Source organism: Alosa alosa, chromosome 13 (genome assembly GCF_017589495.1).
Source record: "Alosa alosa isolate M-15738 ecotype Scorff River chromosome 13, AALO_Geno_1.1, whole genome shotgun sequence".
In the NCBI taxonomy this organism is placed as follows: domain Eukaryota; kingdom Metazoa; phylum Chordata; class Actinopteri; order Clupeiformes; family Clupeidae; genus Alosa; species Alosa alosa.
In genome coordinates, this window is record NC_063201.1 from 12,935,249 (window position 1) to 12,959,742 (window position 24,494).

At 42.9% G+C, this 24,494-nt stretch overlaps 1 protein-coding gene across 6 annotated transcripts in view; it reads right to left on the reverse strand.

Annotated features, from left to right (window-relative positions):
- Positions 1-24,131, reverse strand: part of atp2c1 (ATPase secretory pathway Ca2+ transporting 1) — a 51,237-nt gene extending 27,106 nt beyond the window's left edge. The window contains exons 1-5 of one of the 6 annotated variants that reach the window (XM_048261253.1): positions 23,803-24,131; positions 9,300-9,404; positions 4,970-5,086; positions 475-564; positions 260-295 (exon numbers count right to left, since the gene is read on the reverse strand). In XM_048261253.1, coding sequence (XP_048117210.1) covers positions 260-295; positions 475-564; positions 4,970-5,086; positions 9,300-9,404; positions 23,803-23,826 — 372 coding nt within the window. In that variant the 5' untranslated portion in view covers positions 23,827-24,131. Of the gene's footprint in view, positions 1-259; positions 296-474; positions 565-4,969; positions 5,087-6,493; positions 6,747-9,299; positions 9,405-14,939; positions 15,032-22,196; positions 22,216-23,694; positions 23,714-23,802 lie in introns of those variants that run through there. The other 5 variants (XM_048261258.1, XM_048261254.1, XM_048261257.1 and 2 more) reach the window with 5 other exon arrangements.
- Positions 24,132-24,494: the final 363 nt, after the last annotated feature.

Consider the following 24,494-nt stretch of genomic DNA (forward strand, 5'->3'; position numbering starts at 1 on the left):
ACTCACTCCATTACACACACACACACACACACCAGGCTTTCAGTCTAAAGCCTTTTTCCAATTTCCTTTTTATTTTCTCCTTCATCTCACCAAAGGCTTTTGCAGCCACTCACATTTTGCTTCCCACACACACACACACACACACACACACACTTAAAGCAATCACCAATTGCCAATTAACAGGCAGATATGTGCTAATTAAATTATGACCCTGACCGCTACTTTACACATAGATCAATACTGTCAAACATCAGCTTACCTGGACAAAGGCAACGGTCACAACGATAATAATGGCCTGTGGAAGAGGAAGAGAGATCAGATGACGCCACATCTCTCTTGTTTAACCAAATTAAGTCAATTATTGGTAACATCATTCAAATGTATCATTTACTTCCTTTTCTTGAGACTTTCTTTTGTTTCTTTATTTGACTGATTAAAGTAACCACAGCAACAGAGGGGCGATCATGTTCTTACCACTGTGATGCTGACGGCATCGTCAAACTGTCGCATCAACACACTGATAACAGCAGAGGCCAGGAGCAGCATGATAAGGGGGTCCTTAAACTGCAAGCAGTGGAAAGAGAGGGAGAGAGAGACAAACAGAGGGAAAGAGAAAGAGAGAGAGAGAGAGAGAGAGAGAGAGAGAGAAATATGGGAGATGGAGAGAGAGAGAGAGAGAGAGAAATATGGGAGATGGAGAGAGAGAGAGAGAGAGAGAGAGAGAGAGAGAGAGAGAGAGAGAGAGAGAGAGCAAAGGAGGGAGGAAGAGAGAGAAATACAAAGAGAGAAAGAGAGGGAGAGAGAAAGAGAATGAAGTCAATAGGGCAGAGTGAATGAATAGAAAGCGAGAGACAGGGAGAGAAAACAGTAAGGGAGGTTACCCAAGGGTCTCAATTCAGTGCAAAACAGACGACTAATAAGCCCGACAACCCAGTACACAATTTCACAGAAAACCTACTTTGGGAAATGGCATAGGGGAAAAAAAAAACACAACAGGACAAAGACACACAGTTGCATTCACAGATTCTGCAGCTCAAGCAGACACTGACGCAACAAACCCTCAAGGTCACCATGTGCTCCCTTGGTGGGGACTGGAGCATTACACTGATAACTGCATTCCTGAACAGAAATGCAAGATATTTTGGGGTGAAACATCTGACTGTTGACTGGATGAGGGGGAAGAAAGAAAAAAAATTAAATAATTCACAGCATCCATGTGCTGTCTCACCGACAACTCCCCCACTTTGGCAAGACAGACCTGAATACATGTTTGCTAATTTGGCATGCCTGTGAGAAAGACATTTCTACAAGGAAAGACAAACAGGACAAAAACAGCACCAAATTCACCGCCATGTTTGCAGTGGACTCGAGATATTTTGGAGAGCTCTCGTCTCGTGCGAGGCAGGAAATGCCTTCGTTGGGCCCACCACATCCTTTGGTGTCTGTGGAGATGACCACAATGGCTCTGCACGCTCATGAAGCAGACCCTCTGCTGAGAATGAGGGAACAAACAGGGCACTTTGCCACACCACAGTCAACACCACGTCACCAACAATGACCCACATCTGACACGTCTGCGGAGGCTGCACCTCTGGTCCACCAATTGTACTGTACACACAAGACGAAAGAGAACATTCTAGAAACAACCCCACCCACTCATCCACACACAAATCCCACCACTGGACATTTCAGGAATAGAGTGCACTTAAGGGACTGAGATCCTCAGCTGTGGGGGGCAGAGAGAGCGGCAGAGAAGCACCTGGTCTGGATGAAAGATAAGACCATTCTAGTATACAACACGCACGTGTGTGTGTGTGTGTGTGTGTGTGTGTGTGTGTGTGTGTGTGTGTGCGAGAGTGAGAGAGAGAGAGCTGCTCCACTGAGTGTTGAGTCATGCCGTCACCGCATGCCTCGATCAACACAATGATAAAAGGACAAAGGCTCTGCCTTCATCATCCAACATCCACACCGGTTCCTCTCGACTACTAATGTCAATAAAGTGAGACACACACTCTCAGTTACATTCCCCCATGTATTTTCAAGTTTGTGAGTGTGTGTGTGTGTGTGTGTGTGTATACACTATGTGCGTGGTAGTAGGATCTGACAATCACAGACTACCTTGTCTCTGGTAACTAGCAATTAGAGGGAGAGTGTGCAGCTGAGATGTGATTATTTCCTTTGACTGAGTAATTGAACAGGGCTCTGCCGAGACCAAAAGACAAGTGTGATGTAATTAGTGAGCTGGATACCAGGACATTAAAAATAAGACCTGAAACAGCAGCAATCACCTGGAGGGTCTGGGAGAAGTTATTTCCCTTTCCTCCACAAACAACACTTAACAGCGAACAGGTAGACAGCCAACAGGCTACCAGTACCAGGGTCTCATTTTGATTTTTTGCTAGTGTGAGGAAAATCCCTTTGGCATTTTAAACGTCTGTTGCTACATTAAACATGCAATCATGCTAAACTACTTAACTGCTTTTTAAATATGCCACTTGCTTGGCTGAATATCTGTAGTACATGTATCTGTTGGAGATTTAAAGGAGATTTTGTAAGATATTTGGGAGATTTTCTTTGTCATTCCGGTATATGGGATCATGGCCAAGTCTGTCTTGGGTGGTGAAGTGTGGACGAATAATAGGGGCAAAAGCTCCAAGAATAGCAACACAGCAAGAGAGAGAAAGAGAAAGAGAGAGAAAATAGAGAGAAAAGAGAGAGAGAGAGAGAGAGAGAGAGAGAGAGAGAGAGACAGAGGGTGTTTTTGAGAAAACAAGTGGAGTGGAAAAAAAGAGAGCAAGAGAGTGAGAGAAAGGAAAGAGAGAAAAGAGAGAGAGAGAGAGAGAGAGAGAGAGAGAGAGAGAGAGAGAGAGAGAGAGAGAGAGAGGGTGTTTTTGAGAAAACAAGAGCAACACAGAGGAATCAAGAGACAGACCGGAAAAAAGGGAGATGTGAGCTTGACTCAGCCTCTCTGCTTCCTCAAAGCGTTGGCTGCATCTGAAGTGACAGATTAAAGAGCCCTCTCCTTGTTGCTGTTCACAGAGAACCGCGGAGGAGCAGCACACCTCCCGACAGCTCTCTCCACCACCCCCACCGGCTCACTTTCAGCACGAGCGCTGAGGCTCTGACCCGCACGCCTAAATGCTGAGCGTGTCAGGCTGCTACACTACATTACCCAGGCTGACACGGAGAAGCCCTCCGAATGAGGGTGGGGTGGGGTTGGTGGGGGGTGTAGATGCAACCAGGAGGATGGTAATTGAAAGCTGGCTGACACTTAGGGTTTGACAAGACTGGCTAAGTAATAGTGAGGAAAGAAAAACTGAGGTGAGGTGGGGTGGGGTGGGGAGTGTGTGTGTGAAATGTGGGTGGATTTTTCTCCATCATCCTGGAGATGATTTTGATTTGGGCATTGATTTGTCAGCAGCCATCCTACGCTACAATACAGAAAGCTCAGTGGAGGAGCTATTCAATGGGTTCAGTGTTAAAGAGATCACGATGTGGTCTGAAATGTGTGGAGCCGGTGTTGTGGCAGACAGCACCAGAGCAGTGGGAGGCAGGGCAGTGGGTGGAGGTGGTGTGTGTGTGTGTGTGTGTGTGTGTGTGGGGGGACAATCCTGGAGGGGTAGAGAAAAGGAGAGAGAATGATAGAACAATTGTCTTAAATTGTATAAAAATTGTCTTTAATTGTCTACAAATTGTCTTAAATCTTACATTTTAAGATATATTTTCTTAATCCATTGGCAGATAAATTTGCTTGTTTTTTATGTCTTAATTTAAGAAGATTTTGATTTAAGTCAAATAATCTTACAAGAAAGCTCAAAGTAAGTATCCTTATACTAAAAACAATACTAACTAGATTTTTTATCTTAATATAAGATTGTAAAACTTAGTGAGATATCACTTTTTGCAGTGAAGAAGAGGAGAGGAGGAAGAGCAGAAGAAGGTAACAAAGAGATACAAGGAAAGGGTGAAACTAGATTTACCGGATAACTGTAGAATTGCCGCATGGAAGAGAAAGAATGCGGGTGTGTGTGTGTGTGTGCCTGCGTGTATGTGTGTGTGTGCCTGCGTGTATGTGTGTACACACATGAACACACACAAAGAAAATCACACACACACATACACTCACACGCCACATTTGGAGAAAGAGGTGTTGTGTGTATCCATAACATCTATGTTGCTGCTGCTATTGTCAACAAAGTCACATGACTGAATATTGTCTGAGCAATTATTGCACCTGTCAAATTTGTGTAATATGTATTCTGAATTGTGGACACAAATGAAAAAGTAAAATGTATGTGTGTGCATGGATGGATTATGTTAGAAATGAAGGGTCCCTGGCTCCACCCCAACTCAAAAAGCAGCAATGATTCCAACCACTGTACAATGTGCCCTTTCTTGTAGGACCTGCCACACTTTGTCTGTTCTGAGCAATTGTGTTGATCCTCAATTTGCAACGTACCATACCAGAAACAACACAAAGTATTATGGATCTACTGGCGGTCATTTCAACTGGTGATGAAAGATCACAACAATGCTGCTAATGCTAGCAGAAGACATGAACAGAGGGTAGTGAGAATAGGAGGAACAGATAAGGGGATTAAGAGAGGAGACCAAGAGAGGGAGGAATTCACAAAAAAATGATTGCTGGACAAATATGAAGGTGAAAAGCTCCCAATTGGTCTGCTATAATTAGGCACAGGGCTATGGGTGTCGGAAGGCTGGCTGACTGGCTTAGATTTCAGCCTCCTCCTACAGATGACACTGGGCATTTTCAACATACTTCCTCTCGTCTGTCCATTTAAAGTGGCCCAAGGCCTTTCTTCCGCGCCACTGCCCACGACAGGCCTTGTAAAGACGGCCACAAACGCCTCAGCGGGAAGAAAAAAAATTGTTTGGTGGGGGGGAAAAAACTGCAGCCAACTGCAGTGCACTGTGCATCTCAGTAGAGCTCTCATTAAGTCCTGCCCACCTGGGAGATGTATTTCTTCCACAGCGGTTCATCTTCACTGATGTCAAATTCGTTCCAGCCATGGTAGACACGGCGACGGGTCACCTCCTCGTGAGTCAGGCCAAACTGCAGGTCAGCCTAGAGAGTCAGAAAGAGAGAGAGAGAATGAGAGAGAGATGAGGGTCAGATGAGACAGATACGGTGACGGTGGCAATTGGTTTGCAAATGGGTTGTGACTTTTGACTCACTGAGGTGGAACAATGGCAGTAGTTGTTTTTTCATGTTTTTTTTTTTTCAAACTAACAAACAAAGGCTTAGATAGTGTGCATCAGGAGCATCAACCAGCAGGATTGGTTGATGCCGACACTGATGACCTTTGTCAGTCAGCTCTGCACTAGGGACTGCAGGGGCACTGCAGGGAGTCAATAGGGGAGATCCAACTAATAATTTGCATGCTTCCTCCATCCTTGTTCCTCCAGATATAGTTTCAATACAGAATGTTCATTAGATCATTAACAATGTCTCAATTTGTCAAATCCTTTCTAAGGAATAGGAGAGGACCTATGGCCTGCAGCCAGACCAACGGATACCCTGTCTCTGCTGAATTACTGAAGCTAAGCAGATGTGGGCTTCTTAGTACTTGGATGGGAGACTTCCTTGGAAAACTCAAGTTGCTGCTGGAGGTGGTGTTGCATGACAGCTTCCCTCTGGCCAAAATATCAATCCCAAAGCCCCAGTGCAGTGTTACTGAAGGAGATGCCATCCTATGGATGAGACATTAAACTTGAGGTCCTGACTCACTGTGGCCATTGAAGATGCCATGGCACTTATTGCAAAAAGAGGACTTTTCACACTATAAATTAGGTCTATAACACCAATTATCAACTCTGCTATGCACTATTTAGTTTGGAATTCATGTAATCACACATTTAGCCTAGTTTAGATTTAAACAGATAACACATTAACTGTGATATTAACATTTGGAATACAAAGAATATAGGGCAATTCCACGTAAAATTGACTTTTTGTCAGATCCATAACGCCAGTGAAATGCCTTGGCATTTGTATGATGTGAATGAGAATTCATTTTTTATGCATTTTTTCTCATGTACATTCTTCAGCCAAAAATAGCAAATGCTCACATTTCATGTAATCAATCACATTATACCATCACATTTTATTGGCGTTATGGATGTTACAAAAAACGTAATTTTCCATGGAATTGCCCTATGATGACATTGAATCACGGAATTAAATGTAGGCTTGAACCAATGTCAGTAAAAAAAAATAATAATAGTAATAATCCTAATGGTTATTTGTTTCCTCTCTGATGGCAACTACATAGAGTAGAATTGATATTTTCATTAATCTCATTGATTGATTTCATACATGATGCACAGAATGACAGGTCTGTTAAATAAAGCAAGAGGTGATGGTTCTGGGTCTTCAGTAATTGATATATCTTAGAGATATCAGAAGAGCGAGCAGATTGCCAAATTAATAGTTGATGTGTGGCCAATATCAGCTTGGGGGCAAAGGACCAACCTTCTCTGAATGTTGAAGGCCACGTGAGCTGAGAGTCCACCGAGCATGCTCAGTCATGTGCTCTATGGATCTGCTGGCGGGGCATATCATCTGACACTAAGGTCAGTGCAACACTGCTGAGACCCCATCTCTCTGACCATTGTAGATCACATAACATCGGAACTCACCTCCCCTTCTATCTATGCACCTAGGCCATGAGGACACGAGCAGCAATAGACCCTTTCATCAATAAAAACAAAAACAATGCTTGAACGTTCTATTTGGGCCCCAATCTACTTCCTCTACATTAAGATAACATATGGAATGTTAAAAAGGAAGTCTTGTGGGGCCAACTATGATGCTGATAATGGAACTCTCTTGAAAGGGTCCATACTGGTTATGGAACCAGACTTGTGACCAAATAGTGGTGACCACTATTGTGACCAAATAGTGGCAGGTTCCATCCCTCAATGGCAGGGAAAATGTGGTCTGAACACTCTTCTATGTCCATATACACTTGACTAAAATGCAGAGAAAGAATTTCCTTCGGATGGATGGATCTATCTATCTATCTAGATAAAATACAACAGGGCGGTCATTTTAATTAGGTTGAATCACAAAATTGAATCACAAAATCTCCACCTTAGGACCTCTAACAGTACTACCCTATCCCCAATCAGTGTGCCAAATGTCACAACTCACAATAATGTACAATAATAACATATTACTTCACTGCTTGGCCCCCAAAAAGGTATACACACTAAAGGCTGTTTTATGCTTCTGTGTCGAAGCGACGGCGTAGCCAGGCAGAGTCCTGTGCGTTGGCATGTACCGCCTCCAAGCCCTTCGCCGTCGCCTGACACGCACCTCCAAAAAATTGTAACCTCACATTGAGGCGACGCAGACTGTGATTGGTCCACTCACCCTGGGTGTTGAGCCGGCTGCTTCAAGCAACCTACTGTGGGGAGTAGCAACATGCTAGTTTGCTGACATCAGCTTTTTAAACTCAGACATATTTTGGTTACAATGACGGGGTTATCCGATCGTAAAATGTCTATTTGTCAGTAGCGTTTTGAAACTTCCCCAGCAAGCAGTATTTTGTGGGTAGTTGTGGGAAGTCCGCTTGCTAACATAACACAAACTGGCTTGCAGACACCTCGCAAATAACCTCAGATTTATTTTCTGGTTACATTAACTAGGTCATTGGAACATAGTGTTTCTAGTATTTCTCGATAACTTCTAAAAAAAAACTTCTCTCGATAAAATCTAAGCTAGAAAAAGCCAATCAAATAAGATTACTATTTCAGCAGTCTATGGAGTTCGCAGGCAGGAACTTCAAAAGGATCAAGGCAACGGCGTAGTCACTGTGTGGAGTTGACATAGAACCATAAAACAGCCGTAAGGGTGCCTTCACTGCTTCACCCCAATAATAATAAGAAAAGGTAAAAACACGTGCCTTGGCAGCTTGTCTGCTTGGCCGCTAATAAGAAAAAGTATAAAACACTTAGGATATTGCTTGACCCCCAAAAAAACAACAACATGCATGATCACTAACTACCTCATTCTACCCATCCCATTGTGCATAACTGAGAGGCTATTTAATAAGCAGAGTGAGCGGGAGGGTCTAGCTAAAGAGAAAAGTCAGAAGCAGAATAACACAGCTGGGGATAACAAAGTTATATCTGTCTGTCTGTGTGTTATCAGTCGTAATGCATGTCTCCAGTCTGTGTGGAGGTGTGATGGCGGTGTCAGGGGAGCTGGGCTAATGGCAGCGCTCTCTACAGCAGATGGCCTTGTCACAGGCACGCCAGAGGCCAGAGCCTACTCAGACAAATGGGTGACAAGGCAGTGTGTGCAGCTGAGGACAGACCAGAGAAAGGAGTGGGTTTCTTCTACTCTCTGTCTGTCTCTGTCTCTCCCTCTTTCTTTCTCTCTTTCCATCTCTCTGTCAATATCTCTGTCTTTCCATCACCCTGTATCTCTCTCTTCCCCGCTCTCTTTCAATCTCTGTCAGTCTCTCTCTCTCTCTCTCTCTCTCTCTCTCAATCTGCCTCTGTCTCTTTTGAGCATCTGTCACTGCTGTCATAAGACTCTTCCCATTAGACACATCCTGCCATCCAGGGCTCTGTGAAGCTCCCTGGGCCTCAATTCATGCAGAATGGATGTGAGGAGACATCTGCTCAAGGTCACTCATATAACAAGTTATAATAAGATTTCTCACATGCTGTTCTCAGGCAAGGCCAAAAATGTTGCCTTTGTGGAACTAGATATGCAAATTACTCCTTTAAAATATGGTCTGACAAATGAAAACAAATGAATGCTATACATTCTAAACTGGTAATCAGTAACAGCTTAAAACTGTGTAAGCGATATATTTTGGTGATATATAACGTTAACCTGAATATCACTTGAGTTAGCCCTGATGGTGTTTAAGTGTCGACAGCCTCAGAGTCGGAGTCTCGGAAGAGGACTGTGGGATGTGATGAAGAATGTGTGCTGCACTGATACAGCCAATCTGCCTAATTAGCTTCAACTTCTGAGTGCAGCCAAAGCAGTGCATTTTAAGCAGATCCACATGACTCAAACTAAATTGTGGGGAAACCTTAACTTTCTTAGGAAAGACATTCCTGCCCTTAGAAATACACCAAGAATATGAAGAAAAAACTAAAGCTAGGATGGCCAATTCGTACCACATGTGTCGTGGCATACATACAATATACAATGCAAGTCACTGGAAGAGTCCTGTGTGGCAATGTTCAAGAGATAACTCTTAAACTCCTTTAAATTACACATGACATGATTCACCATCCCACTAAAGAGAACTTACCTGCAATGTGCATACAACTTCGTTCACTGGTAATTCGCTGGCTTTTTTGGAGGTCAGTACTGGCACCATGGTCTCATCTTCACGATCTGGGGGACTCTCAACAAGCTGTTCAAACCAATACGGGAAGAGAAAAAAACAGAAAGCATATTTATTGAGGGGCAGGCATAAACTGGTCAAACATTGATATAATGGGACTGTATTACAGCCAGTGTACAGTGCACAACAATTTAAGAGATAATCCATCTCCACAATCACAAGATAATCCCTGCTGTGCATGGATTGGGTGGAATGATATTACAAAGATAAAACAGGGATTAGGCGGCAGCCTGGAGGTTAGCGAGCGCAGAGGAGCAGATGATTGCTCGGGTGTGATGGCCGATTGTTCTCTAGTGTTGTTGCATGACGCACCGATACTACACAGGTATAGTGATACCCTGACCTCCTACATTAAGAATGGTGTTTTAATTAGGTTGATAAAATTCCTTTGTTTGTTAGTTAAAACAAAGGAATTTGAGGTTCCATGTGTCGTCAAGACTATACCGATTCAAATTCTACTGATGTTTAAAGACCACTTTGTGGCTTTTTTTAGTTTAGTTTAAAATTACCAAGAAAAAGCAACAAAATGTAAAGAAACAACTGTTGTGACTGTAATGTCAAAAATGCCTAAGCTCTGTGTTGTCCAGATTTCCACTGAAGTTAGCATGCAAACCAACTAGCACCAGACCAACTCTCTTGTAAAATCACATTGTACCATGTGTGGCCACTGTATTTAATACAATGCAGGTCACGGAAGAGTGCGGCTGCATTTAAGACAACTCAAGGCCTTCAAAATTCCACATACACTATCGATCAAAAGTTTGGGGTTACTTAATACATTTACATTCCACTCCATTATAGACAGAATACCAGCTGAGATCAGTTTCATTGTTGTTTTAATCAGGGCAGCAGTTTTCAGATTACATTATGTGCTTATGAATTGCAAAAGGGTTCTCCAATGCTTTCTCAGTTAGCCTTTTAAAGTGATATCAGATTGGTAAACAGAATGTGCCTTTGGAACATCGGATGAATGGTTGCTGATGATGGGCATCTGTATACTTATGTAGATATTGCACTAAAGATCAGCCATTTCTTTCTACAACAGTCATTCACAATGTTAATGATAAAAAAAAACAAGGACATTTCTAAGTTATCTCAAACTTTTGAATGGTAGTGTAGCTCCTTTAAGGTTTTTGCCATGTTATCGATTCAGCATTTGATATTTAGGCATGGTATCATATCAAAGTATCGTAGTATGATACCACGTATCGTGACCACATTATGTTCACTCTTCGTCCTCACTATACAGAAACAGAAACCCTGCCATGATGTCCTATGGTCATCAATCACATCACAGCAACAAAGGCTCAAAACTGAAAACCAGACAGCCAATGCCAGCCTCCTGAGACCTCTTATCCTCCATCCTTATGAAATCAGCTCCTGTAGTTTAGTAAGAAGAAAAAAAACTCTTGAGAGCCTTGAGAGTCGAGATAAACGGGAGAGCGAAATCAGAGTAACGCAATCAGGGGTGCCAAAGTGGCCCATTGATTGGAGGGTGGAGGCTAATGGGCATCACATCTTGGAGAGAAAGAGGCTCCATGAAAATGATGTTGATGTGAGTGGCTGAGAGCGTTTCTGCACGGAATGGAATGGGGGCTGGACTGTTTTGGGAGGAAGACTGTTGGGGGGAGGGGAGTGGGGGCTGCCACCTGTCCCAGAGCAGCCAGACGAAGCAGTTCTATGGGTATGACGGAACGAGCCTTTAGGACTTCATTATAACCAGACAGGAGCTACAGTGAGCGCTCGTGCACACACACACACACACACAATACAGTTACAAGTGGGCCATCTCAGAACACACAAAGATTTTTTTTTTTTTGTGCACTTATTTTGGTTGGTCCTCATGCTCTCTCTCTCTCACTCTCTCTCACACACACACACACACACACACACACACACACACACCCTCGAGCTCCATGCTTTATTTGGCATGATTAGACTTTTAACAGAGTTTTATTAAGATTGGCAATAAAAAAGCCTATATAAAATGAATGTGCCTGGTAACCAAATGAACTCCATTTGTGTTGCCTTGGGTGTGTATCTGTGAGTGCTTGACTACAGCACTTGCCTGTGACTCCTAATGAAAGAAAAGAGCAAGCCCAGGAACCCCGTATGGGTCTAGTACGTGCTCCCCATCGTACAGTGCTGACTGACTCCATTGCAGTAAGGTTTTACTGGAGCAAATCCACACACACATCGTTATAAAAACAGAGCATAAGCCTGGTGATGAGGGGATTGTGCTGCTCGTGTTGTGTGTCAAAGGATTTTAGGGGCGTATTTTCAGACAGTGCTTTTAAAATGGGGCATGTATGCTAATGCTAGCATCCAGGCCTTTGTTGCCAACAGGTGTTGGGTCTCATTGTATGTTTTAAAGATGTTTGTGTATGGAAAGCAGCATGCAAATGTTAATGAAAATCAGGCAGCTAATAAAAAAACCCAAGAGACAGGCAAACTCAAAGGAAAACAAAATAAAACAACAACCCAAGATGAACAAAAAAGACTAGTATGACACAAACGCCGTTTTTAAACAGGACAAACACAAATAAAAAATGCATGACCAAAGTTGACACTGACGTGAAGGAAAATCAACCACAGCCCAAAGAAGCCAAACCACTGCGTATTGCTTACTGACTAGAGGGATTAACAATACGGCACAACCCACTGACCCCAAAACACGCCCGAAACCACCAACACAGACAGTTAACACAAAGCCTGACTGGCTTCGGCAACAGTAAAGGCACATACTTGATCAGTACTGGTGCTGTTTACAGGAAACTGAATGACCCATAAACAGGACACTGAATAATCTGAAGCTGTGGAGGCTAGAACGCCCCAACAGAGAGACAACAGGCTTACCAGCACCAGTGATGCTGGGTAACATGAGATGACAGGGCAAGGTGATGAGGACTTTTCTAGCTGTGATGAGACACAGGGGACTATTTTTAACAATGTTGCTGGGGCAACCACATAACCGATCCCATGATGTGATCTGATTGGACAATCATTATCGTTTGAAGCACTTCAGAACACAACTGATGCCCAATATCAATGGGAATGCACCCAAACAACCAAACTCAGGAATACAGCCAGACAGCATTGCTCAAAACTTTGCCTTGAGTATCAATCTCTGTTTCTTGAGGTCACTGAGTATTGTCTATCAGAATGAAAAAAGAATCAGTTCTACCTAGCTGGAGTTGCTGCAGCCAACAGCTAGAGCTGCCAGGCAGGTACTGTGCTACACTCTATGAACATGGGGGCTCATGAACATGCCCCCAGACAAAGTCCTTTTAGGCAAGTCCCTCCACCGTCGCGGCCACCCGTGGATTACTGCAACACATTTTGGGCCTCCCATCGGGCATCCTATTCGCGGACCTGAAATGCTGACCAGTAGGCATGGCTGAAATGCTTCAAGACAGTTCCAAACCTTGCTCCAGCTGGGGCGAAGTTCACAACACATGATTGGAACGATGTCTTAACACAACACACCACATGATTGGCTCTGCTAAATGGTACTTCAGACTTTGGTTTCCTTCCTCTCCCCAGTCAGGATGGATGGCTTTGGCCCTGGAAATTTTAATAATTTAACCATTCACACCACTGCTGAGGCCCAAAGAGATTTTTGTTCAGGCCTTAATAGATATCCACGTTATTCTTTCCTCTTAATTCCATTTGTTCCCTTGGTAACTGTTAACTTATCCAGCAAACATTGACAGCCTACTGGTTAGCATCTTCCTGGACCTGAAAAAATGGAGGGTTGCGGTACCTGGCTAAAAATCCCGACCAGTAGGCATGGCTGAAGTGCCCTTGAGCAAGGCCCCTAACCCCTCCTGCTCCCGGCGCTGTTGATGCAGGCAGCTCAATGCCCGATATTAGTGTGTGCTTCACCTCACTGTGTGCTGTGTGTGTTTCACTAATTCACAGATTGGGATAAACGCAGAGACCAAATTTCCCTCACGGGATCAAAAGAGTATATATACTTATTCAATGTATTCACATGTCGACGTTTTGCAGAGGAAGGGGTAAGATATGTGTAGACAACGGCCATATTGGCGTTACAAACTATCCATTTCTATGGAGGATTTTTTGAGTGCTGTGTCTCCTCATTAGAAAGTCTCTGCCCCAGAGTCCTCAAAAATTATACAAATTGATTCATTAACCAAATAGTTGCTGATTAATTTAACAGTTACCAACTTATCGATTAATTGTTGCAGCCCCCAGTGTATAAGCAAAAGCAACGTGAGTGGTAAAGCAAAGAGCAGATGCTTTTATCAGCATTCAGGTATCAATCCAGGGTCCACTATTTCTTAGGTGTCAACACTGCCACTTCTCCACCACACCTTACCAATAGAGTGGTGAAGTCCCGCCCCTTCCGTTTGCCTCCATGGGACCTATCTTTCAAAAAAATTTGAACGGCAGTCTATGGCGAAAAAGAAATTATTTTCTGGTCCCGGTTGACTTGTGCCTTGAATTACCCATATGATGTTTGTCAATTTTAAAGACAATTTTTCATGTAAAGACATTTGCAGTTTGTTTCGTAACTATTGAATTACAACATTGTGAAAGATCGTAATTCCAACGACTACAAACCCATCAGTCGCGCTAGTGACGTTAGCTCATTCACAGCCACACTAGATTGTACAAGCATACCAGCAACAGGTCTTAATTGGGCTTTCCTTGCTGAAGAAAATACCATGAGTCAGAGGATTAAACACATCAGGTAAGTTGTATTGATCCATAGACTGTACATTACATACTGTTAAGTGACATAGCAGGCAGCAAGATGCAACCGTTAACTAGCATAACAGCTCTTATCGTTTCATTACGTTGGTGACGTGACATCGTTTGAGGCAGAGATGTAGTCCACATGGAAGCACAAAACCAACATAACTTTTGAAGTCTATCGAACAACAGTACTTTCTTGGCGTGAAAATTATCTTTAAATTCACACACATCATATGTGAAATTTGTGGCACAATTCAAACTGGACCAAAAATAATTGTTATCTCCATTAACTCCCGTTCATAATTTTTTGAAAGATAGGTCCCATGGACCGGAAGTAGAAGGGGCGGGACTTCACCACTCTATACTCTTCTGAAACTTGGGGGATCTGACTGATCATGATGGGTTTCCTGGGCTTTCAAACAGCGCTGAATAATTGAACTGATAAAGCCTCATTGTGACGAAAGCAAGTGAATCACTTCAGCTCAGGCAATCGATTTCTCTCTTTGAGTAGCTGCCACACAAATCAAATTGATGATAAAGGCAAACCGATACACTGAAATCTAGTTTGAATAAAAACATAAGCACTCCATGGGAAACCCAAGAAAATCAATAAGAGAGATAGATAACCACAACTGAAGACACTGTAGGCCTACAATACAATCAACTCAAACCACTGACACACTCACTCACTCACAGGCAGGAATGGCTGTGAGGTAGCTCATTGCTAAGCAGAGAGGGCTCAAACCAGTGCTACTAATAAATTAGTCTGGTGCACAGTACCTGCATCTGTTTTCATTCTGTTATTCTCTTCCTAAAAATTACCGCAACACCTTCCAGTCAAGTACGTCTCAATCACCGTCTTACTCCATTTACGGTACCTGTTCTTTCCTGATGCCTTCTCTGCTTTCTCTCTTTCATTCCTCGTCTTTCTCTGAAGACCAAGGCTAAGAGAAGACAGGCGCGTTTGTTGCATAAGAGGTGAGGTGGTGAGCCTTCAACTGAGAGGATTCTCTCTAATGAAGAGTGGCAGGAGCTTATGCCAGGATCAGACGAACCTGCCTTTACCCCACAAAGTAGAGAGTTGATGAATGAAGCAGTCGAGCTCGTGTATAGTGGTCGTTTAGTCTGGACTATTGGACACAAGACCAGGGCAGGCTAACGTAATCTCATTCTCTCAATGTGGACAAATCGCAAGATGGCATGGTCATGCTTACAGTGCAATTCAAATCACCCAACTTTAAACATGAACACACAGTGGCAAGAGGTCACACACACACACACACACACACGCACACACGCACACACACATACCTACAACACACAGCCTGCACGCCTGCTATATGACCCACTAAGTCAGATAAAATTGTTCATCCACTTATGTAAAAGAGCAGCGTTGCCCACTCCTACAGCGAGTGAAGTGGAAATCAAGTCACAGAAGGCCAAATTAGATTACATTTCAAGGATAAGAGCAAGGTTTTCTTTACTGTATACAGACATGATTTAGTCCTACCGATAAACTACAGTTTTCTTTCCCCATTCTTCTTTGGACTGTCCAAAATATTCCCAGAAACTCTGTATCTCGGTACAGCCAGTAATTCGATAACAAGACAACACAAGCAGCAGAGATTCCACAAGAGGGTAAAAGCTACCTGGAATGACCTTGTGTGAACATTAACAGTGGCTGACATATAAGTAGGCTACTGCCTATGGGCAATCAGCAAGAAGGCCTATCAACCTGCAGATAAGACAAAAAAGATAAACACTCCTCTCCACAACCAAGTGTAATCTTATAAAATAAAAAATCTAGCTGGTTTGTAGTAGTATAGAGAGACTTATCCAACACTTTCTAAGTAAGATCATTTTGACTTAATTTAATGGGCAGCCTGTCTTATTTTAAGAAGACAAATTTGCTTAACGCACTGGCAGCCAAATTAGCTTGTTTCAAGTACAAGTTGGCCTATGTTTAGATTTGTATTATTTTGCCTTATATTTGGAGCGCCATTTCTGCAGTGCAAATGCACTCTACAGTGCACAGCACCACACCTAAGCAGTATAGAGGCTTTAATGGTGGAAACAAAGTGAAGTTCAACGCTCTGACCTCAACTACTGCCCGTCATGTGGGCCCGGGGCCTGATGAAGGACGACTGTGTGTGTGTGAGGCTGACCTGAATGTGTGGCTCTCGTGTGGGCCCGGCTAAGGTCCAAGGCCACTGCGAGTGGTGCACACAGCCATAGCCACAGCCGCAGCAGCCCCCCACCCTCCCGCCGAGAATTCACACTCCATGAACATTCTAACTAAAGATTCTGTTCTGCAACCATGTAAGATTCTAAAATTCCATGTTCAATTCAATGAACCCTGATATTCTTTAGAATGTTTAATTTTCAATTCCATTATTCCCGTCACACCGGTGTAACAGTACGACATGTGCAACATTGGGTCGAGGAAACAGCTAGCCTAGCCCTCAGGGCCTCAACTAAGAGCAAAGGTGAGTGACTAACCTCCATTAACACTGAACAAAGAGAAGTGACAGCTCTTTCCCCACAGTGACAGACATTTCCCCTTACCCTATCTACCACCCTTTACCCTATCTACCCCACCCCCTGTTTCGTTCTACCCACCTCCTTTTATCGCTCTGAGGAGGAGCGAGGAGGAGCCCGACAAAGGAAAAGAAAGGACAATGTCCTCCACACAAGCCTTTAGAGCTGCAAAAGGAAGGTCTCGTTGACATCTAAACTAAGCAAGAAACTCAAAGGCCTTCTACTAACTGGCCACTGAAGAAGTGTTTCCAACCAAACAGAAGTGGGGCTGCAGCTGTCGCGCAAAGCCAAATTAAAAAGCTCAGACTGAGCGAGGATTTTGTTTTTTTTTTTTTAAAGAGCACAATCTATACCTGAGAGAAAAATAGCATGTTTTTCCAGAGGTTATATCTTGACACAAAGCCCCTCATTAAAAGCGAGAACAAAACATTACAAAATAAAACGTGTTAGACAGATGACACTGAGGATATCTTTTGAATAAGCAGTCTCCTGAAGTCAAGACTTGAGAGGCATAACACTATAGGAGTGATGCTCCAACAGCTGCTCTTCCAGATATCTTCTCTGCCAATTATGTTTTCCAGTCATCAACTCTCAGGGTTCTCATACATAATCCCCCTTCTCAACACACACACACACCAAGTCATCTCATACAATCCCATCTTTTAGGAGTGAAGCGCCTTTGTGGTGCCTCCCTCTTTCATTCAACCATGCACTCTTCAGTCTGGCACACACTGACCAATCCAGTGATGTCTGTCTCTCTCCTTCAGAGATCTCCCCTGCCTGGCCACTATTACAACACAGGGTGAGGACTTCAGATGGCCAAACAGCCAGCAGGTGTATCAGGGAGCAGAAGAATGGCACTCTGCAACTGCAGAACACTAAAGGCCCACATCTAGTCCTGCGCCTGTGTTCCGTGCGAGCCGCGCGTGACGCGAATTGCGTCTCCGACACGTGTAAAAGTGCACAAAGCAGGCTTGTGCAAAATTCAGAATTTGAGAATGGGCCTCCATTCAATTCATGAATTGGAATTTGAATTGAATTGGCACCGCCCCACAGGAAGTTGAATTGGACATGGACATGGAAGGTGGAATTAAATTCATCGCAATTCAAAGCAATTCCACAGTGACACAACAGCAATAATGTGTTGAATCTCACATACATTCAGTGTTGGGACAGTAACTTTAGAAATGTAATTGGTTACTATAAGTTATAAGTTGTGTGATTGATGCAATCATATCTATATATTGTTAAACACTACCCTTAAATTACATATATGAATTTCCTTGAATTGTAATTCTAGATCCTGTTTTTGGCCTTAATTCAAATTCAAGAATTGAATTGGAATTTAGGAGTCATTCTCAATTCAATTCTGAATTTTGCATAAGCCTGGCACAGAGGAGTATTCCACTTCCTTAAGGAAGTTGGAGTTTCCCTCAAGGCACCTTCCCTCCCTCCCTCCTCTTCTCTTACCTCTCCTCTACCAGTCTCCAGTGCGTCCAGGCTATTTAAGTAGCTTATCGCTCACAAGGTCCCCTAAAAAGGACAGACTGGCCGAGGAGACTGCCACTTGTCTTGGACTGAGCACTAGTGCCGCATTCCTGGGGGACTGTTTTGGACTCCGGCCACACACCAACAGTGTTGTGTTCTCTCTATCACTCTTTGCGGAAACTTCCAGTTTCTCTGGAGTTCTGGGTGGTGGGTCACGGGCATCGGGAAGTAAATATTTGAAACAGTAATTAGACAGACAGCACTCCTCTATCAGCTTTAGAGGTAACACAGTGGAATATGGGGCATTATTAAGAATGCACTCTCCCTTGCACATAGCACACACAGATAGACTGACAGACAGACTAACAGACAGACACACAATGGATTCAAAATAGGTAATTCAACTGTCAGATAACAGCTGGGGCAGCACTGACTGATGTGACTGAGGTGCATGGTCATAGAGGCTAAAAACACTGGTAGGGTTGCACTGAAATATCGCCATCAGCCGATACCCACCTTGTTGACGGGCACTGGTTTGGCAATTACAGATGGCAGTGGCTGATGCTCATCTGGCATGTTGCATCAATTTTTTAAATAATAAAAGTCCTTTTTTTTTCTTGCAAACACCTTGCTCTCCCGTTTGTTCTTTGTGGGTGCATGATCCGTGATCATCAATTCGGACAACAAAATTATTTTGTCATTTTAAATAACATTATTATTATTATTATTTGTGTGTGGCCCGGCTGGCCAATTTTGGTGTCTCAAAGTTGTGTTGTGAACTTTGGAGACACCAGATTAGGGGTCTCGATAAATAATCGCGGACTGATGAACGGACGGTGAGGCCCGATGTGTCGGAGCGCTCATTGATTCCATGCCGCTACAGCCTACAGGTGTCATCAATTGAGGCAACTTGCCTATTTAAGACTAGAAGTGGTTAGGGATTATATACACTGACGAAGGCCTCAAGGCCGAAACATTTGCTACCCCTGCTGCTATGTGAAAATAAATTAGCAAAAAAGAAGCGATTTTGGAGTGCAACCGTTTTTCTAAACAAATATTGGTATCTGCATTGATCATCAGACAAAATATTGTTTTTAACATCGGTATCGGCACAGAATTTCACCATCGGTGCACCTATAAAGCGCATCTACAGCTGAGGTGCGGTAATCCTGGGAGTCTCAGCTGAGAGCTGTTAAAGCTGGTAAACTCCCGCTGTCGCTGCACCTGTGCTTTGGAGACCTCACCTATGCAATTTTGGCTAGCTGCGGCCTTATCTTAAAATTTCCTGTTCAGCTGCATCCATCTTCTGAGGCACCAAGCACTAGAGCCAGATGAGTACTACACACAGTTGTAGCCAAAACATTGCAAACATCAATGGCTCTTCCAAGAAGAGGGTAGAGGAAGAAGGTCTGCTCACACTCGTGTCACTCGATTGAGCAAAAGTTTAAAAAAAACTGAGGTTTCACAGATAGCGTCACTTGACGTGTGATTCTGGTTACAAAATTGCTTTTGTTTTGCATGCTGTCTTGCTCAAGTGACAGTCAAAGGGTGAATGTCTCTCCATGAAGGCGACCAGGTTGGAGACAAGACAGTCCTGAGGTATGGCAAAGCTGGCAATCACAATACAGTCAGTAACCAAATACAGTCAGTAACCAAACACACACACACACACACACACGTTTTTCAAACCTGAAATACTCTCCATGAAACTGTAATTTTGATGACATGGAGTCATGTTAAGTACAACTGTTGTTGCTGTACCACTTTCCATTCTGGTTATTCAATGTGTAATTTTGTGAATATAACAGCTATTAGACTTCATCATGATGTTGCTATTTCATGACGATATATATGCTATTAGGCTAGGCCTCAGGCCTGTGCCAGGCTATTGTTGACGACAAGTTTCTACTGTTGGTCGATGGACCTGTCCATCGAGAAAATGTTCCACTATTCAATCTTGGTGTGTAAATAAATATACATGTAGATGAAAAAAAAAGTACATTTTAGAGGACTGCACTGGCAATGCTTCTCACTTTGAGTGCTGCCTCCAAAGACACACAGAGCAGAGGGGGAAAAAGATGTGTTACAGATTGAAAACACTGTTCTTTATAGATCAGTGATTGAAAATGTGAAGAGTTGGAGACCGTTAACAGCTGAGACAGCAGAGGTATGACTTCAATTTACACTCAGATTCACACTAATTTGTCAGCCAGTATGCTGTTCTATGCGCTATGGTGAGAATAACTCATTACTCTGGGTGAGTAACTGACAACTGACAGATCATAGAATAACTGAGGCAGGGGCTACCAAGAAGAAGCCAAAAGACTAGCCTATGCCTGAAAAAGGATTTTAGAAATGACATACTCACATTTGGTTAAAAAAAAGCTCAGAGATGAATGCATTTATATATTAATTTAGTAGAGGATTTTATCCGGAGCGACTTACAAAAAGAGGAGTAACATTCAAGCTACAATGCAGAGAAAACCTCAGGTGGCAATAATTCCTCCAACAATAGTTGAAAAAACAACTAAAACACTTTAGGTGATATGAGCTTAAAAGTGACAAGAGTGACCAGAATTATCCATAAGCACAAGGGTATCCATAAGGGTTCAACATAAGAACTGGCCCAAGGCAACCAAAAGAGTATGCCGGGCAAGTTGGCCCGACCTACCTACTGACCTATTTGGGGCAGTGTCAGTTTTTCTGCCCATCACCACAACAAGTCATTTCAGTTCACCTGATGCTAACTGGTTGAAGCTCAGGCTACTAACAGAAAAAGGGGGTTCAGTACAATGTAATAATATAAAAAGTGACTGTTCAGAGACAGTAGAAATACAGGGGGGTAGTACAAATCAGATGCACTGGCCAGAGGAAAATCTTACGTTGGACCCAGTCCCTGATAATATCAATGAGGACTTTATATCCAAAAGGTTACTAAGAATGGTATTCAAGGAATTGCAGAATAATCTTCACATATTTAATACTACAGATGAATAACATTTTCATTGCTTGATTTTTTTTTGTTTTAAAACACTTTGGAACATTAAGCAAAGTCTGAACCATGAAATATTTCTTCAACAAAGTCAGGCTCCTATCCTCCATCATTTCTTCACGGCCTTAGGAAATAAACAGTGTGCTATGCACAGTGATTCTAGGCACGTCTCTGAAGCCATTGTGGCCATTTATTTTGTGGAAAATGCCATTAAGATCTTGGTAGGTGAGGTAAAGGGCACTTTAAATGGACTCCAAATAGGTGGAAACTGCAGCTTTGGTGGATGGGGTTGAATCTGGTTTATAGAAAATCTCTGGAATTTCAACTCAGTGCAGGGCAGAGAAACATTTCTGACAGATAGCAGTGAGATGTCAGTCCACAAGCACACTAGACAGAGAAAAAAGGTGGATCGAGACAGATGAGAGAGAGAGAGAGAGAGAGCGCTAAGGGTGGACGATGGAGTGGAGGAAGGAGGATGCTGGTGTGCAATGTGTGTATGTGTGTGAGTGAGAGATAGCCTACAAAGAACAACATGACAAAAAAGGGAAATGAGAGAGGAGTCAAAAAGTGATGGATGGACAAATGAAGATGAAAAAGAACAAGCAGAAAGATGGACAGATGCAGAAGCAGAAAGATGGAAAGGGTGTAAAAAGGATGGATCGAGACATAGGCCTAGATTCCCTCCTGGGAATTGCTGAGAGAAGAGTAGAACAAGAATGAGGGCGAGACAGCAAGAGAGAGAGACAGAGAGAGAGAGTGACAGTGAGAGAGAACAAGTGGAGGCAGTAATCAGAGATGTCAGCCAGGCTTGCAGCGTCTGCTAGCCACACATCGCACCCTCTCGCAAAGAAAGCCTGGCAGTAGCAAAAACAGTCCTCCTATTCTCAGCACCACGTAGCTAGCCTAAGCTACTTCTCTTGTTAAGAGCATACACATTTATGGCCAGTCTACAAACACTCAACAGCCATTTTTAACAGTCGCCAATAAATGCTCCTATACTCAAAAGACACAAAATAGTACCAACATGGTTACACACAACCTTTATGCAGTAGCCTACTCACCGCATTAGAACTTGTCATTTTTCAACTGAAACAAACAATTAGTCACACATTTAAATACTGCTACAAGACAGATTAGCCTGTATGATAGGTTGAGGAGCCGGGCTTACACCTTACCATCTTGTGCTTTATGTTGTCCGGACTTTCTACAGTATGTGAGCAACTCGGAGACACGAATCTCCTGCGTAAAAAGTGCATAGCCTTGTTATAGGCAGTCCATTACCATCTCTCCCAATTGGGGGAGGATCTACATCAGAGAATATAACCAAATTTAGAGCTGATTGCTATGCTGTGTAAGCCCTATGTTTAGCTCAAAAGGATGAGTTCAACTCTGCAACATGTTGTGCATGGCTTGTGAGAGGACAAGTATCAAGCAAACCCCATGAAACTCCTCCCACAACCTTGTAGCATATAGGCCCTAGGGTTTCATACCTTGAGTCTTTTTTTTAAAGGACACAATGCAGAGTTCAAAATGACAGCCTTTCAAATCACATGACTAAACTAGAAATCAATTTTGACTGAACTACATTTAATGTGACATAGTTTGTAGGCCTGACTTTCTATTCAGTAAATAGACAAGGACATGTGTGGCAGCCATGCGATTGCCTATTGTGATGAACGCATCAACGCATAATCCATACACTAATGAGGCCAGACACTTCAATGCAATGACAGGAGTCAGTACATGGAACTGTACTGGCATAGACTGAGACTGAAGTTAAGACAAAGCATCTTACTCTAATTTAAAGGACCTCGAACAAAGTTGCCCAGCCCTTGATCAAAGAGTTTAGTTTAGTTTATTTAGTATTAACATTATTTATATTAGTTACGTGCGTCAACTTACAGCTGGCTTGTATGTGAAAGCCTCGGGGAATGTGTAATTGTTCAAGTGAGCAACATATGAAAGTAATGTTAATCTAACTTAAGCTAGCGTTACCCAGTAACTTAACCCAGTTACCCAACGAAGGACGTGGTACGAGAGTGTGTCTACAGGACCATACCAGATACATTAATCCAATTTATTCAGTGTTAGCTGAGATGTAATATGGAGTAGCGCTGGTTAACGTAGTAATGTTGACTAACTGTGCTGGAAGTTACCACTTGTTTGGTGACAATCCACTGTCATCTAGCCAGCTAACGATCAGACCTCCAGCTGCTGTAAAGTGAATCATGTAAGTTAGCTAACGATAGCTAATATCTAGCTAGTAAGCTAGCTATCAATTTTATCATTAGAATAGGGCGCCCATGTCGGCGGTAAGTACGATCATTTGAAAATACGGATTCGTTTCATGTGACTATCGTTTACGTTACAACTACCATGTGCGGGTGGTCTTGGTCACAGCGAGCTCGGTAATTAAATAACAGGCAGCAACACAAAAATCAATGACAATTCAGAACCACTGAGGGACAACACACTATGCCCTTTTTGAAAGAATACAGTTGAAATATCTCCACTGATGCCAAACACATGATTCGTTCAAATCATTTCATAAATACTCACGTGCCTCAACCTACCCTGATACAACAGCGCAGTGAAGGCTACGAGAAAGCTCTAGAAAACCTGAACAAAAGCATTCATATCTGGAAGTTCGGAAATTTCTAAACTTACCAGCGGATCCCTTTTCTTCAGCATCTTCCGTGAAAACCACCGTAGCCACTGACGGCACGGAATGAGGTCAACACGTTTGAGGCGTAAATGGGCGGGACAATGTCTTGAACCAAAATATGAAAAATATTACAAAAACACGTGAAATATCCGATGGTTCTCACTCGGTAGTTGAGTGTCAGGTTCGAATGGACGTACTCGGATATCCCTCTATGTCGCTACAGACTATTACACTTGTTACATAAACTACAGCCAGCTTCAAATAGTGTGGAAGAATTGTAACCTTGACAAACTGGTCTTGCTATGTCACCGTATCAACTGTTGTCGCACTTGCAGCAATGCGTTGCCACCTGGTGGAACGAACCGGAATCACCCAGAGATCAGAAAGATTTTAGCAGGTATAATTCGTTCTATTAACTAGAACCTTACCATTTATTGAACACCTTGTTGTAAAATTGGGTGTCTCAGCAAAAAGTTAGGGAAGGATGCACGAATTTCTTCGTTGGACTCCTGGCCATACTGTCACAGAGCGAGACATTGTAGTGTTGTATGGTATTGCATTGCCCTTTTATGCACACTTTATTAATGAATAGTTGCAGCGTTGTTTTCGGCTTAATTGTATTGAATATTGGCAAATTATTCACTGAAAATGTCCCTGACAATAAACCGGAAATCTGAATTTTGCACACGGAAGT